A 17,095-nucleotide genomic window follows, 5' to 3' on the forward strand; every position below is an offset into this window, starting at 1 on the left:
GATGAACTTCTTCTTGAATTCGTCCAAGAAGAATTGCCAAGTACGCTGTTCTGTTGATACTCGCTGCTGAACAGTAGTCCACCATGTATATGCTTCATCTATTAGCAATGATGTGGCACAAATCAACTTGTCCTCTAGTGTACACTGCAATTGTTCCAGAACTCTCGATGTCCCATCTAACCAATACTCAGCTATTTCTGGACTATCATCCTTACTGGCACTGAATTCCTTCGCACCATATTTTCGAAGCTTCTCCAATGGGAGCTTTCTTTCTCTTTCTATTACGACTGGTGCTTGCGGCATCACCCCTGCAATCTGTCGAAAAGTATCTGCAAGTTGCTTTAACAGCACCTCCTGACCTGGTGCTACTGGAGCCTCACCCTCCACTGCCCTGGAGGCATGTGACTCGCTCTGACCTTCTTGTGACATCCTCCTAAAAGAACAACAACTGCTTAGTTCATCAGGGTAGACATGGCATGTACACTATACTGACTTATGAATGCAAGCCCAGGGAAACTGAACCTAGGGCTCTGATACCAAAATTTGTAACATCCCTTCTCGGTCCACCCGTAAACCCGAATAAACCGAGACGAGACGCTACAAACTGGTTGACTGTATGTCCTGTCATGCTGACATCATCCTGTATATGAACATACTAGCATGCTGATGCTGTTATATTAATACTGTCTATAATCTTTACAAGACATGATACTAGTTACAAAATGGATTGGGCCCAACTGTGTGCCCTGTAATGCCATAAAAAGAATAACAAAATGAGTTTCTACCCTGAAGACCGAGTCTTCTACAGATGAACGGCAGCAGTTGTAAACGGACCCTCTACGGACCAGTCTCAAAACCTGCGAGTTAAACAGGTAACTCGCTGAGCAAATAAAGCTCAGTGGATATCTCAACAAGGAAAGAAACAATAAAGCACATACTTGTATATAAAGAATCATGTAGGCACACAAGGCACGTATAAGCACACGTATCATGATATCTTTCATTTATCTGTATGATTTATGCAATGTTATGTCCAGATATCTGTATGGCTCCATAAGGTTATAGCGAAACCGAGGTGATAAGAAAAACTGTATAAACTGGATGAATACTGTATACTTGGCTGCTATGGCCCATATAATCATATCCACTCAACGGCCTGTAGCCGGAGTAACAAACTGTATGAGGCGCAGATCTGCTATCCTATGTCGCGACATGGCCTTATCGACATGGTTTCTACCTAACCTCAATGGAGCATAATGTTGGTATGTCAAATGTATAACACAACATCATAGTAATAGTTCATCACTTCATAAATTATAATGTTCATATGATTTCACATCATTTGCATGCTTGGATGTTGTTTTGATACATGTTCTAATGTTGTCTTTTTGTTTTGAAATGATTGGATGCATACAAGTTGAGCAAAGAACCCAATTACATAGAAAAAGAAAGTCCAAAAATGCAGGAAAAGCCAAGTCGCGAGCGCGCCTGTGGAAGTCGCGAGCGCGAGATGCAGAAAATAAGAGACAGTGTGTTATCAGGCACAAGTCGCGATCGCGTACTTGAGAGTCGCGAGCGCGTAGTGTGCCAAATGAGAGACAGTGAGTTTTCATGCCAACTACGCGAGCGCGCAATGCAAGTCGCGAGCGCTTCCAGGCCAAGGGCCAACTTCGCGAGCGCATCTTGCAAGGTCGCGAGCGCGTAATGTGCCAATTGAGAGTCAGAGAGTTTGAAGTGGAAGTCGCGAGCGCGCAGTGCAAAGTCGCGAGCGCGCGACGTGCTTCCAGCCTACGCAGTGCCAGGTCGCGACGCGTTTCCAGCCTGCGCAGTCTGCACTCTTTTGGTCATATCTCTCAATATACAAATCCAATTTGGGTGATTCAAAAACCCATGCAAAGCTAACACATAGAGGAACAAATAACTCTTCTATGACACTTCCTAATTCCCTCATTAAATGGGGTCAAAATCAAGATGAAGTCCTCCCCTGTTTTCTCACCACTACCATTCTCCAACATGAAGCAATATATTGTCTCAATAGCAACACACCACACAAATTCTCATGCAAAGACAATAATAAAAATCAAGAGATATCAAACCTTTACTCCAAAAAGCTTGAGCTCTGTTCTAGCTTCTCTTCTCTACACTCTTTGAACTCTCTTCTCCTATACACATCAAAATTCTTACAACTTATCTACAATATCACTCAAGTAGAGACTGAATAACAATAAGCTGCAAGTAATTCTACTTACTTGGAGAGAATTGAGGTTGCCTAATTGGATGGAGAAGTAAAGGAAATGAAGGAGATGAAGAAGATGAAGATAAAGATGAACAATGGGAAAGTAAAATGATGATTACGGGTAAGTCATCACAAAATCAAGATAAATGATGGAAACTTACTAAATGATACCTCAATTGTCAAAAGGCTATAACTTAATACCCAAGCTTGTTCTTTTAATGCCATTAAATCCTAATCCTTACACTTTGCTCTTTTTCTCTCAATCAAGTAAGTCCACTAATAATCCCATTCTACCCCAACCGGGTTTGGTTCAACTCGACTCAACTCGACTCGACTCTATGCAAAGACTCGGCTATGCAAAGACTCGACTCGGTAGGATGTCACAAAATGATTTAATATAAGATAAAAATGTAAATTAGAGACGTTATATTTATTTTTTAAATATAGAGACACTCAATTATTAGTTCAAACATAATTTAGGAACTCAAGTTATAATTTACCCTTTATATCTATTTTTACTCAATGTATAGTGGAGATTAGAGATAAGCATTCGGTTCGTTTTTTTTAATTAAATTTGATTGTTTTGATTCAATCAATTAATTTTATTCAGGATTTTATGTAATTCGTTTGGTTCAATTAATGATCAAAATCTGATCGTTTTCAATTCAAGCAATCTTAATTAACCTAAAAGAAAAAAAAAATGCTAAGTTTTGAAAATTAAAGCCCTACAAAAAATTTATAATAACATTGTAAAACTATAATAAATAGCTAAATCTATTTCATAGAAATTTGTTTCACTTTACTCACTTAATGAATAATTATTATTGTGTGTGAGAAATCAGAGTATAATGTCTAATTTATTTCTTTAAATATTAAATAATCGTATTTTTGTTTGATTAGATATATTTTCTACTTATTACAAAAATGGAATATATATATATATATATTAATATAAAAAAGAAAAAAAATCCAAAAATTAATTAATCCGCAACCTCCATTTCGGACAAATTGTATATGGTGATGAAATTCAGGTGGAAATGAGGATTATTCCGTTTTCTTACTAAAGAGAAGTCTTCTTCTCTCCAACACGTTGTATACAAATCAGCTTCGTATTCACAAACATTAAAAATTAATTAATTAATAATTGATTTATTACCTAAAAAGCGCGTCTGTTAATAAAAGATTTAAAGACGTACAGAGTCTCCTAGATCTTGCTTTGCTAAACAAAATTCAATCTTCATTTCCTCCAGTTCGATCCATTTTTTAGGGTTTCAATTCCGAATCTTCGAAGGTGAAGGCCAGTTTTTAACTAAAGAAATGGCGAAAGCAAGATACTCTCGGCTTCCAGTTCGAAAATCATCTTCTTCAACACTGATTCTAACTGTGCTCCTTATGTTCACATTTGTGATTTTGATTCTTCTAGCTCTTGGAATTCTCTCTATTCCTAGCAATTCTGGCGATTCCTCTCACAAAGCTCATGATCTCAGCACTATCGTCCATAATAAACTCGATAGGTAAGGTCTTTGCGGTTTTGTATTGATTGGAATGGCGATCTCGTCGTTGTTGTGATTGTTTTGTATTTTTTTTTTTTTAATTGTGTGTAATTTTCAGGAGCGAAAGGGATGATGGTAATAGAGAGCGCTGGGCTGAGGTGATCTCGTGGGCGCCTCGAGCTTTTATCTATCATAATTTCTTGGTGAGTTCTAATTTTGCTTTTTTTTTTCCCCCCCCTTCAGATTGAAGTGCTTTTTGGCCAGTGAATTGAATTCAAGTTTGCTTAGAATTTTTTATTTTTTATGGTGGTTTGTATTCTTGTATGTTTTCTGGGTTGGCAAAGACATTGTATATTCGATGTAGTTTACTGGGATTTCTTATTTAGTTGACTTGGAAGAGAGAATTTTTTTTTTTTTTGTTAAATCCTTTAGTTTAATCTGTAGCTAACTGGCTAAAATTTTGTTTATTTGGATCCTTAAAAGTCTAACTTATGATGAAAGTTTACAGGTTTAAGCTTTTGTTTAAGCTCCCGTTTGTTTTGGGATTGAGATGTTTGTTAGCATCTGTTTTTTCTAGTAAACTTTATTGTTTATACATAAACCTCAAGCAAGTGTAATGACTACTAAATGCGTGTGTTTTTTTGGTTTTTTGGTTAGACAAAGGAGGAGTGCGACTATTTGATCAATCTTGCGAAGCCTCATATGCAAAAGTCTACAGTTGTTGATAGTGAAACTGGAAAGAGTAAAGATAGCAGGTGAGAGTTTTCATGTCTTTTCTCCTGTCATTTCAATACGTAGGTGGAAGTTTTTGTTACTCTGATTTTCTTCTTGTGCTTTATCTTGGCTTATATTCTACTTTCTAAATTATCGATATGCAGAGTACGAACAAGCTCTGGCACATTCCTTGCTAGAGGTCGTGATAAAAAGATCAGAGAAATTGAGAAAAGGATTGCTGATTTCACCTTCATCCCTGTAGGTATGCAGTTTGAGCTCCATTTCTATCTGCTTTTTTAGTTTCAGTTTCAATTGGTTTCCTATCCTGCTTGTCTCCTATCTCCCTCAAATCCCCACCTCTTCTTGGTCGCATCACGCTCTTGTTTGTGTCAACTTCTGTCAACATGGACAACTTCTCTATACTATATCATTGTGCTGTTCGTATTGATACACGTGCATGATGGTGCTTTTGTATGGTAAGAAACATAAGATTTGTTGAAGTACATGGTTGCATTTGTGTAAATTGACAAATTTGAAAAGATGCATGTGCTCTTCCAACAGAATTTGGAACTGAATATGGTAAATAATTGCAAAACTAACTATTTGCCTTCATATGGCTCTTCTCAGCATTGAAAAATCTTTCCTATTTCCTTTTCCCCTTATTTGGAATCGACTGCAAGGAATTTGAATTTTACTTGGAAGGCAAGGTTGATACCTTGATAACCCCTAAATCACTTATTTTTACTTTCATTTATCATGAAATATCCTTGTCACTTCTACTTCTGCCAGACATGCACCAATACCACCACCACAATCATTGTCTGCAAAGGCGGATCTAGAAAAAAAATTTTCTGGGGTCAATATATTATAAAATATAATAAAAAGGGTTTAATCCTAATTTTAAGACGGGTCAATTTGGGAAAATATATATGTATCTAAAGAGAATTAAAAAAAAAAGAGGGGTCAATTTATCCCCCTTTTCTAAAGCAGATCTGCCACAATTGCCCTCTTTGTTGTCCATGAGTTTGCTAGAATCAACATAATCAGCAGAAATGTTGCTGCTGTTGTGAGTCTCAAACTAATGGCATCACGTCTTTGGTGCTACCAATATGCCAATGAACAATAGAAGCGAGGTCCTTCTGCTCCCACATTGATATTTGGTGCCACTGTGACCAAAATAAAATGGTAATCTAAAAAAATAATAAAGAAAGAAACAAGGAAAAAGAAAAAGAAGTGGGTGTACTATGCTTGACTTAACCATGACATTTTGTTTAAGAAAGAGAAGATTATGTAAGTTCAGAAATTATGGGTCCTTTCAAATTCTACATTCTCTTGTAATTTCCAATTTCCTTATGATATACGGGACTTTGATGTTCATCTTGTTTTGGTTATGCAATTCATTAGTTTTTACTTAAGCCAATGCAATGTGCAGAGCATGGGGAAGGACTCCAAGTTCTCCACTATGAAGTTGGGCAAAAGTATGAGCCTCATTTTGACTATTTCAATGATGAGTTCAATACCAGGAATGGTGGCCAGCGTATAGCTACTCTTCTTATGTACCTGTGAGTAAGAACTTTTATGATTCCAATGGATTTATGACAGGTTCTCATTTGTCCTTTCTGTAATATTTTCCTTTTCATCATTGTATGCAGCTCTGATGTTGAAGAAGGTGGTGAGACAGTGTTTCCTGCTGCTGAAGGGAATGTTAGTGATGTGCCTTGGTGGAATGAGCTGTCTGAATGTGGAAAAGGAGGGCTTTCTGTTAAACCGAAGAGGGGCGATGCATTGCTTTTCTGGAGTATGAAACCTGACGCCTCTCTGGATCCTTCAAGTTTACATGGTTAGTGATTGTTATCAGCTATATATATGTATGATTAGCTTTTCAATTATATGCTTGCTTATGTCCCTAAGCATTATTAAAAGGGGAATACATGCTCTGTGCATCTAGTTCACTTTCTTGCTGGATTTAGTGCTGATCTTTAAATGTTTGATAAGTTCAAATTTTCTTCAATTCCAGGTGGTTGCGCTGTGATTAAAGGGAATAAGTGGTCAGCTACCAAGTGGATGCGTGTGAATGAGTATCAAGCCTGAAGTAGAGCCCTAAAGGTGATTCTCGGTTCCCAAAATGTAGGATTAACAAGACAAAATATCTCAACTGTAATTTGCCCCTCCTGAAAGAGAGCTCCTTGATTAACGGGCTTTGAGTCGATCCGTAATTTTCTTGTATACAGCTCATATTCCTGCTAAAATTTTTGGGACATTGGAGTTTGGAGCTTTTTTGTTTGGACTTTGAAGATGAAATAGTTTTTTCAAGGCCACAGCAGAAATAGATCAATCTTTGAGTTTATAGAAGCACACCCATGTCCTGATTTTGTAATTGAGATGATATTTGTTTTATTCAGTAATAAAATGTCTGTGCCTTTGTTATTTTTGTTTTTGTCTTGATCATTTGTTTGTTTCTAACCTGCAAATTTTTTTTGCCATCAAAAGAGAACTCAATACAGATTAAAAAAAAAAAAAATTAAAAACAGGCAACACAAAGGCAGTCTCTAGTCTCTACTGCAGCCACGCAAAAGTATACTTTATCACAGTAATATATATAATAAATATATATACGACTTTGCGATAGATCTAGAATTAAATCTCTTTTTTAATATTTAAAAAGAATAATACAACCTTTTTTGTGCACTTCTTAGCACAGCAAGAAAAGGAAAACAAAAGTTAAACGCTAATTTAGTTCTTAAATTTTTATTAAATGTCTAATTTAGCTAAGTTAACTAATAGACAATAAATCTACCTTGTTTTTCAGTAATTAAAATCGGCTGTTTACAATTTCACTATTTTTTTTTTTAATTTCTGATTTTTCATAATTTTTTATTATTTTAAAACACTTCAAAGCCCTAAAATTGATAGAATAGACCAACTTTGCAAAAATTAAACACCTACCAAAATATAACGTCCAATAGCCCATCTGGACCAGGAATCTAAAATATAACTCATAAGAACATCTTGATTCCCATCTCAGAAATATCAAATTGCAACCAACTAGCATTGAAATACAGTTGCAAGATTCAAAAAGAATATTCAGGTACAAATCATCATCAATTCAATTACACGTTTCTTCCCAAATAATCAGCACTGGATAGCATTTCGCCTTCAACCAAAATACAGCATTTGATATATCAATTGCTCCAGTATTCTCATCTCGCTTCTTGATTTATTCAGAAAATGACCGTCTCCTCAAGAAAGAGGCAACATTCCACGTTGTCCAATCTTTTGTTACCCGTTTGCTTAAAAGCTGCAAACCCACCTTATTGATAATTCAACTATAAGATATCAATGTTTTGCATGAATCAGGTTCCTGATGACATATTGCAAGATACCTCCATGATCAAAATATGCCAGTTCCACCTACAATGAAGAAAAGAAAAATAGGCCTTGGTAAAAACAATTATGAATTATCAAGGAATCACAACATTATTATGCCTTAAGGTCAAAACTTGATCATGGTCGAACTCCATACCTCTGTATCAAAACGTAAGGTGCATGTAAATGACTTGCCATTATCTGTCAACACTTTGACATCTTGACCCGGTCTAATTTCACTTACGCTATTCGGGAGATCAATGCTATAGCGTTCATGGCCAGTCAATCCAAGTGTATCAGCATCCTCACCAGTCTTGAAACATAATGGAATAATACCCATGCCGACCAAATTACTACGATGAATTCTCTCAAAGCTCTTTGCTATCACTGCTTTTACACCCTGTTTCAAGAACAAACTAAAGGTTACCACTAAAGCTTAACTGGAAATTGGATTAATAATGATGCTGATAGAAGATGTACCAATAGCATTGGACCCTTGGCAGCCCAATCACGAGAACTTCCACTCCCATACTCGGCACCAGCCAAGATGATTGTATCATGTCCCTCACTCTTGTACTTCTGTTAAGAGAAAGCAACAAAAACAAAAATTGCAACTAATATGAGATCATAAGGGCCTCAACAAAGAGACTATACTTTGGGTACCATTAGATTGAATTCTTAAGGAAATTACGCTAAGCCTGCATGGCATCTAAAGCTAACCAAGATGCAGGAGAACACATGATGCACCATAGCTTCTCCCTCATATTATTCTTCTTGGTTTCAATTTCTACCTTTTACTAACATTTGTTTTCTGATTTGTACGGACATAGCTTGTCTTCTAATTGCTAATAACAACAAAGATGACAGCTAGGTCAGAAGAAATTACCATGGCCACATCGAAAACCGATAGTTTCTCTCCACTAGGAATATGAATTGTCTTAGGTCCAACTTCCCCTCCCAATAGTTTGTTGACAATACGAATGTTGGCAAATGTGCCTCTTGCCATCACCTCATCATTACCACGACGACTTCCATACGAGTTAAAGTCCCTTCTGTTGACACCACGTTCAATGAGGTATCTGGCAGCAGGACTGTCTTTGTGTATGCTACCAGCAGGTGAAATGTGATCAGTTGTGATACTATCCCCAAAATTGAGCAAGCAGTAAGCATCCTTCACACCGTGTGGTCCAGGAGGTGACATGGTCATGCTTTTGAAATAGGGAGGCTCGTGTATGTATGTTGACGCTGGATCCCAAGAGTAGAGTGTGCCAGAAGGTACAGATAAGTCGTTCCACATGGGATTTCCTTTAGTGATTGCCTCATAAGTAGCTTTGAACATATCAGGCAGCACACTTGATTGTACAACCTGCAGCCCATGGATGAATAGAGAACAAACCATAAGAAACCTAATATTTTAGCCTAATTGTCTGGGTAGAAAAAATATAATAGAATATTGAATAGCTCACTTGTGCGACTTCTTCATTGGATGGCCAAATATCCCTGAAAAATATCTGCTTTCCATCTTTTCCTACCCCAATTGGTTCTGTTTCAAAATCAATATCCACCTGCACATTGCCAATTTATGACATAAATATTTGATTTCCCAAGTAAATCAGCAACTTCATTTGGTGAAGATAGTCAGACAGCATCTACCATGCATATCATCACACACAAAATTAAATGCTACAGTAAAAAACAAGAGCAAGTATGCTCAAAAACTAATTTGCTGTATACCGTTCCAGCAAGTGCATAGGCAACCACAAGCGGAGGTGAGGCAAGATAATTAGCTCTTGTTAAAGGATGCACACGACCCTCAAAATTCCTATTCCCAGACAATACAGCTGCTGCAACTAAATCTGGAAAGACAAAAAATCAACAAGATTATCAGTTCAAGATATTCTAAACACTATTTTCCTTTTCTCCATTCAACTCTCTTTACAGCTAAACTAAAGCCCAAACACTATTTTACTTAGGATCCAAATTGAGAAATGTTGAACAATTCCGTGCTGGCCGATCTGTCTATCAGTGCTTTGGACAAACTAAGCTTGATGTAAACAATGAAGATCCGACCCAGGCAGAAACAAGAAGCATTACACAAAAAAAAAATAGGTTTACCATTTTCAGTAATAGCTGATGCCACTGCTTCATCAATGTCACCTGAATTGCCAATGCAAGTGGTGCATCCATAACCAACTATGTGGAACCCTAAATGATTCAAATACTTCTGCAGGCCACTGAAAGGGTTGTGCACAATTTAGTAGTAATATATTATCAGCATTACACAAATTTTTAGATATGAAATTAAGAATATACCTCTTTTCCAAGTATTTGGTGACAACCCCAGAACCTGGTGCAAGACTTGTTTTGACCCATGGTTTTACCTGATAAAAATGTAGAATACAACATTAAAAAATACAATTCTTTTTACAAGTTAATCAATTCATATAGACAAGCACACTACTCCTCGGTCAAAACCAAATGCTTTGAAAACTGGACAACAATTTCCATAGGATGCCAAATAGAGGAGGGTTCAAAGCTTTAGCAAGTTTAAAATTATTCAGGACAAGATAAGAATCCAGTCATAGAACCTGCAGATATAATCTCTTTTCGAGAATCAAGCCAACAAAATAAATTCCTACATTCTGAAAAGATTAAAAAAAAAAAAAAAAAAAAAAAAAGAAAAAAGAATACCATGTTCTCAAGTTGTTGGAAAGTTTTCTTAGGTCTTCCATTTTTTTTTTTTTTTTCATATCCACAGTTTATCGTTCAAAAGAAAACAACGAAGAGAGAAGCCAGTCTTTAAATCAACATTATTGGTTAGATCTGCATGTTAGTACATATCAGATGTCTTCCTAAGAAGTAGCTCTCAAGAAGGTAATATTAGAGCATTTATATTCCCATCTCATCAACCGCAACAATGTTACACCTCTGATAACCATTGTGCCTTTTCTTATCCTGTAATTGAGGTCTTCTTTTACATGTATTAAAAATTGAGAAAGTCAATGTACACTGACAGATGCACAATATGTAAAAGAAGAGACATCTAACCTCCAGTCCTAGTTCAAAAGCTTTCTTTGCGACCAAAGCAGCTCCCAGCATTACACTAGGGTTTGAGGTATTTGTGCAACTAGTAATAGCAGCTATAACCACATCACCATGCTTGAGTTGTGCTGGAGTCCCGTGAAAATTGAACTCTACAACCTTACTTTGAGATTCCTTTGGTATAGCGAATCCCTAAAAGCCGTACAAGAAAAGTAATGAGAGAAAGCATTTTGTTGTGGTAAAAAGGAGCCACAGAGACCATGATATGAAATAACATTAATCTATTTGACAAGCACAATGAGAATTAATTTTCTTGTCACTTCTATTAATTGTCCAGTTCTAAGTTCATTTGCAATTTTGCACTTGAATTAAAATATAAATAAATGCCTAGCTGTTATAGCACTCTTAAACAAAAACAGTTCCATTATTTTATTTTTCTCTTGGTTATTACATTCAATGCACCATCCTCCAGTCCCACAGCTGTTAAATTAGTTTTCGTTACAAGTCATATCATCAGAAGTAATTTTTATACATATATTTATATATGTATAATATGAAGCAAGGGATTCCTAATGGAGAATCATAAGCGCCAAGCTTCAATAATTTTCTGCTATTATATATCATCTATCGGAGTCAGGCAATACTTTCTATTCTGAAATAAAGAAATAATTTAAAAAAGGACTCCATTAAAATAGTAAATCTATGGTTCAACAATGTCCAAGCAACAGAACTTCTAAGCAAGCCTATTAATATTTGGTAAATGTACAAAGTTATAAAACAAAATCTAGATAGACTGTGACACTAATGGCAGTTCTGCCTAGCCTTGTCAAGATTGATGAAAATTCTCACCTTAAAGCCAACTCTACTGTCCAAGCATGAATGCCAATCTGCTTTCATTTCCTTCAAAGGAACTCGATCATGAGGCCTGCAAAATCCAATCATTTTTTACGGGTTGACAGTAACTATTAAAATATAATAGACTTTAAATTGAACTTTTACCTCTTGGGCCCTGATACACAAGGTTCCACATCCTCGAGATTCAATTCTAGATATGAGGTGTACACTCTCTCTATTTGGGGCTGAGTTCAAGCAACAAATTCACAGAAAAATGTGTTAAATAAATTGAGCAAACAAGTGCAAATAAAAGAATTACATGAAATATATTTTTGAAAAAAAGAATTCAACATGATGTGTGTTATTTACCTCGCTGTAGTCGACAAACATCTTGTTAGCTCTTAAATAGGATTCTATCAGACAGACCTGCATTATTTGTCCTAGTGAGCAAATGAAATGGCCACAAGAAATCAAAGACAATTTCATTTAATCACTTACAGTTTCATCAGTTCTGCCAGTTAGTTTGAGATACTGCAGTGTAACATGATCCACAGGGAAAAAGCCCATGGTTGCACCATACTCAGGAGACATGTTTGCAATAGTAGCGCGATCTGCTAATGAAAGTTCACTCATGCCTTCTCCTGCACAGAAAAGTGGGAACCAACAACCATTATGAGATAAAGTTGCAGAATGCAAAGAGCATAATAAAAGATGATGACAAGAAAAGATGAATATGATGGTATGAAATTGATGTACCGTAGAACTCCACAAACTTGCCAACAACACCGTGCTTCCTTAGCATTTGTGTTACAGTCAAAACCAAATCAGTAGCTGTAACACCATCCCTCAGTTTTCCTGATAACTTGAAACCAACCACACCAGGAAGGACCATGCTCATGGGCTGCATGCATGAAAAAATTAAATTTAATCAGATTATCAATAATAAATGGCAAGTACAGCATGAGACTTGCTAAACATGCTTGCATTAATGGAGTAATTCAATGCAAGCAACAAAAATAAATACTTAATAATGAACTAATTTGACACTTCATCTACCTTCCTATAACATAGAGATCAGATACAATATCCGATAGTTTTACCTGGCCAAGCATCGCAGCTTCTGCTTCTATCCCACCAACTCCCCAGCCAGCAACACCTAATCCATCTATCATAGTTGTGTGTGAATCTGTTCCAACAACACTATCAGGGTAAAGGATGCCATTTGTGTTGAATACAACTCTCCCAAGGTACTCTAAATTGACCTGGAAATCATAATATTAAAAGTGTAAACATCTTAGACGAAAACATAGCATTATAAGAAAACAGAAAAGCGTATACTATTTTTGAAAATGACACAACAATTTTTTAACAAAATCAAAGGCCAAGTATAAGTTATTCATCACCAATATGATGCAACAACTTTCCTCACCTGATGGACTATCCCAGATCCAGGAGGAACAACGAGCATGTTATGAAACGCATTTGAACCCCATTTTAGAAAAGCAAATCTTTCTTTGTTTCTTTGAAACTCAAGTTCCATATTAGCCTGCACTGCATTTTCTGATCTTGCCACATCAACCTGAACTGAGTGATCAATAACGAGATCAACCGGAACCTGAATATACAAATCTGACATGTTAATCCCACAAACAAAAGCATACTGATATACCCATCCCTAAGTACAAGATAGCAATATTCCAAGAAATGAAAATAAACATATTTCATTGGCTCACCAGTGGATTAATTTTATTAGAATCACCTCCAAGACTGTTCATTGCATCTCGCATGCAAGCAAGATCAACAACAGCAGGAACACCAGTAAAATCCTGAGAACATTATCAGCTAACTATTCAACTTTCAATAATAACAGTTACAATTACAACAGGAATAATCAACACGAGCCAATTTAAATAACAATAACAATATTTTATGTATAATAAAAATGTTCACTGATAGAATGAGCAATATCGTTGACCTGAAGGAGGACTCTGGCAGGCTTGAATGGGATTTCAACTTGTTTAGGAGAAGTATTCTCCCAGTCAATGATCTTCTCGACGTCCTTGCTCTTAACCTGAAACTCATCACAGTTTCGGATAGCAGACTCTAAAAGGATCTTAATAGAATATGGCAGCTTATCTGCAACACAAAGACATACACACATACAAATCTCCCAATCAAAATCAACTATATTTATAATAGTGACAAAAATAAAGAACTAACGGCATTAACCAACCTAACGATCCATTTCTGCTTATAAACGTGAAATTTATTCTATAAATTAAAACTTTCAAATCCTTGACGTACCCGATAAATTAAAAAAAAAAAATCAGATAAATTAAAATAAAGATTGTAATATTTTCATATTTTGTTAAAGGTCAACGATACCGTAATCGAGAAGATTCGAACTTTACGATCACTATCACTTTCATTTCCATTTTTTCCCATTTTCTTTAACTTTTTTCAGCAAATAAACAGAAATTAAAACATGGGTTAAGAATAAGAATCCACTAACCGATTCTCGGATCATTGAGAGCAGGCAAGCTATAGTACTTGCCAAATTCACCACCATCAGGTTTCTCAAGTGTCTTTAATATGCTAGTAAAAGGGTTTTCATTAACTGAAACAAATCAAAACCCAAAAAAGAAAACGCGAATAAAACCAAAATCAATATCAATATCACATTTAGTTAGTTTATAATCAAAAATCAAAATGGAACTGTATAACAGAACTACTAACTAACTAACTAACCCATAGCTACGATCTGAGATTTAGAATTGATAATAAAAGGACGAGCCGAATCGACTGCTTGGAATGAGAGAGATCCAAAGAGAGCGAGAGAGAGAGAGAGAGGTAGGTTAAATTTTTGATCAAGCAGAGGTAGGAGAGTTCTGAGAAATTGAAGAATTGATATTTATCTTATTTCGGAAAGGTTCATTGAACGACGAGGTCGTTTGTCAGTATATTCGAAGTTGTTCCACCATTTATGATTTTGTGATAAGCAATAGTCACGTGGCACTGTGTCCAAACTTCTCTCTTTATTAATTTAATAATAATTGAAAAATTAAATGGACTTGATCAGTTTAATTTTTTATCTTGGTTTTCAGTTTGTTCAATGCAATTTAATTTTTAAATTTAGGAATTTTTGTCATTTTGATTTTTAGCATGAAAAAAGTTTGACTTAATGGAAATTGTAAAACTATATTATTTTATGTTAATTAATTTGTTATATTTTTATTTTTTTTCTATTTCTATTATTTTTATCCTTTAGAAAAAATCACCTTGATTCGATTCAATTTTATATTTATAAAATTTCGATTCAATTCAACCTTAAAATAATCGATTATTCAATAAATTTGATTTGATTCAATTCGGTTGTAATTAATTGCATAAAGTTAGTAAACTTCAACTCTTATAAACCCAATAATTTTTGAGTTATAAAAGCACGTATTTTATTATACTAGTCAACGTATTACTTACCATTTCTAATCTTAATTATTAAAATTTACATTTATAGGTATATTTATATATTTATATTTTGTATTAATATTATATATATATTAGCTATGTATTTTTCTTTTGAAGAATTATTTTAATTCTATTTGAGAATTGAATCTTCCTTTTCACTTTAAAGAATCTAATATTCTTGAAGAGGAATATACTTGTATATATATTTTTCTATTTTTTCTTTTCTTTTTTTTTCACGATATCACGACTGTGCATAACTGATATGAAATGTTGAATTATTTTGCCATTTATTATAGCTAATTTCACAGGTTATGAATAAATTGGAAACGAGCATGGAAATGTGATGTCTCATATGGAACTGGAGGACACAAAGAGGAGATTACGGTAAAAATAATAGGGTTCTAAAAATTATTTACTCAAATAATGCATTTTTTAAACTGTTTCTAATAATAATGTTAAAAATTAGGAAAAGCTTTAATTCCAATTAGTATATTGATACCAAAAATCAGATTTTGAAGAAATATGAAATAACGATTGATTTACAAAATTACCAATAAAGCGTTGATTTTGGGTGGTAAATGATTTTAATTCTTATAAAAGTAAGAAAATAAGTTCAATTTCTGGAAAATACACTCGCTGATAAAGCAAAAAAAAAAAAAAAACTTAAAAGGAATTACACCATGGATGTCTACTAAAAATAGAAATTACAAAATTGATACACTCATATTTGTATATCTAATATAAAATTTTGATGAAAAGAAATTAAATATTTATACTGACTTCGCCAGTGGGGTTTTACCGTTTTAGTACATCCAAAAAGACCAAATAATAAAAAAAAAATGCCATATAAAGGATTAAAAAATTATGTACATATGTAGAGAGATTCTCCAAATTGTAGACCATGTTACACATGTACCAATTTTTCAAAGCTTGGACATGTTTTGTACTCTTGCGAAACAAAAAACCGAGGAGCCCAGGACCAGTAGGTGGCTGAGGCTCTCAGTTGGATCAAAGCCAACTCTCCCCATAATGTGTTAATTGAGACAGATTCATAGATGTAAGTCCAAGCTTTAGGCAGTCAGCACCAGTTATGGCCACCGGTTTATTTTGAATCGGAACCGGTGATTTAAGGACCGGTTAAAATTCGTATGGATGTTAAAATCTGAATCTGAATCAGTCCGTAACCGGAGATTCCAATTCGGTTCAAATAAAAAGTTTTCTATTTTTTTCTTAAATGATAATCACTTAGCCTATTCTATACATCTTTAAAAGTCTTAATAATATTTTACTCCATGATATACTTTACTTAAAATTCTTTTTTTTTTAAATACATTTTACTTTAAAAGTTAAAAATCTAAAAAATAAATGATAAAAAAAAAGAGAAATATTTGGTCTAAACTTATATTTTGCTTTACCCTTTTAAATTGTTTACTAAGTTTAAAATTACATTCTTTTGAAGTATTTTTCAAAATTTTCTTATAATTTGTTTAATTAATAATATTTAAACAAAATAAAGTGATAATTTATTTGGTTATTTTATAAAATTAATTAATTTTATTCTTATATGAATATGAGCATTCTAAAATTTATTTAAAATAAAATTTACCAATATTTTTTAAACTTATATTAATATTTTTGAAAGAAAGATGTAACACTAAAATTGATTTAAAAAAAAAAAACATATATCGCCGTAAATCGTGATCGAAACCATTGGTTCATCGAAACTGCATCGGAACCAGAATCTCTCCGGAACTGGTGGTTCAAGGGCTGGTTTGGGTTCAACATTTTAAAAATTTTGAACCGGCCGTGCCTAGTCAGCACACCAAATTGAGTTAGGGTCTAATCGACAAAATTATTATTTTTTTCATAGCTGACAACTGTTTTAGTAGCGTTTAGCTGTTAGTTGTTTGAGTAGCTTTTTATAAAATACTAAAAGCTAAACATT

The 17,095-nt window shown here is 34.5% G+C and overlaps 2 protein-coding genes across 2 annotated transcripts; one reads left to right on the plus strand and one right to left on the minus strand.

Annotated features, from left to right (window-relative positions):
* Positions 1-3,288: 3,288 nt before the first annotated feature.
* On the plus strand, positions 3,289-6,870 carry LOC105647081 (putative prolyl 4-hydroxylase 10). The gene is made up of 7 exons (XM_012233067.4): positions 3,289-3,750; positions 3,848-3,932; positions 4,387-4,484; positions 4,608-4,705; positions 5,876-6,005; positions 6,096-6,283; positions 6,461-6,870. The coding sequence occupies exons 1-7, from the start codon at positions 3,554-3,556 to the stop codon at positions 6,532-6,534; spliced, it is 870 nt and encodes a 289-aa protein (XP_012088457.1). The 5' UTR covers positions 3,289-3,553; the 3' UTR covers positions 6,535-6,870.
* Positions 6,871-7,396: 526 nt separating this feature from the next.
* Positions 7,397-14,595, minus strand: ACO1 (aconitase 1). The gene is made up of 20 exons (XM_012233068.3): positions 14,434-14,595; positions 14,198-14,302; positions 13,661-13,821; positions 13,419-13,511; positions 13,115-13,300; positions 12,786-12,947; positions 12,442-12,586; positions 12,184-12,326; positions 12,055-12,111; positions 11,851-11,930; positions 11,701-11,776; positions 10,858-11,043; positions 10,123-10,190; positions 9,925-10,043; positions 9,544-9,665; positions 9,276-9,374; positions 8,696-9,175; positions 8,290-8,388; positions 7,967-8,209; positions 7,397-7,854 (listed from the first exon to the last, which is right to left on the minus strand). The coding sequence occupies exons 1-20, from the start codon at positions 14,435-14,437 to the stop codon at positions 7,780-7,782; spliced, it is 2,703 nt and encodes a 900-aa protein (XP_012088458.1). The 5' UTR covers positions 14,438-14,595; the 3' UTR covers positions 7,397-7,779.
* Between the last annotated feature and the right edge of the window lie 2,500 nt (positions 14,596-17,095).

The sequence above is a fragment of the Jatropha curcas genome, chromosome 4 (genome assembly GCF_041381405.1).
Source record: "Jatropha curcas cultivar XTBG-Jc1 chromosome 4, XTBG_Jcur_1.0, whole genome shotgun sequence".
Taxonomy (NCBI): domain Eukaryota; kingdom Viridiplantae; phylum Streptophyta; class Magnoliopsida; order Malpighiales; family Euphorbiaceae; genus Jatropha; species Jatropha curcas.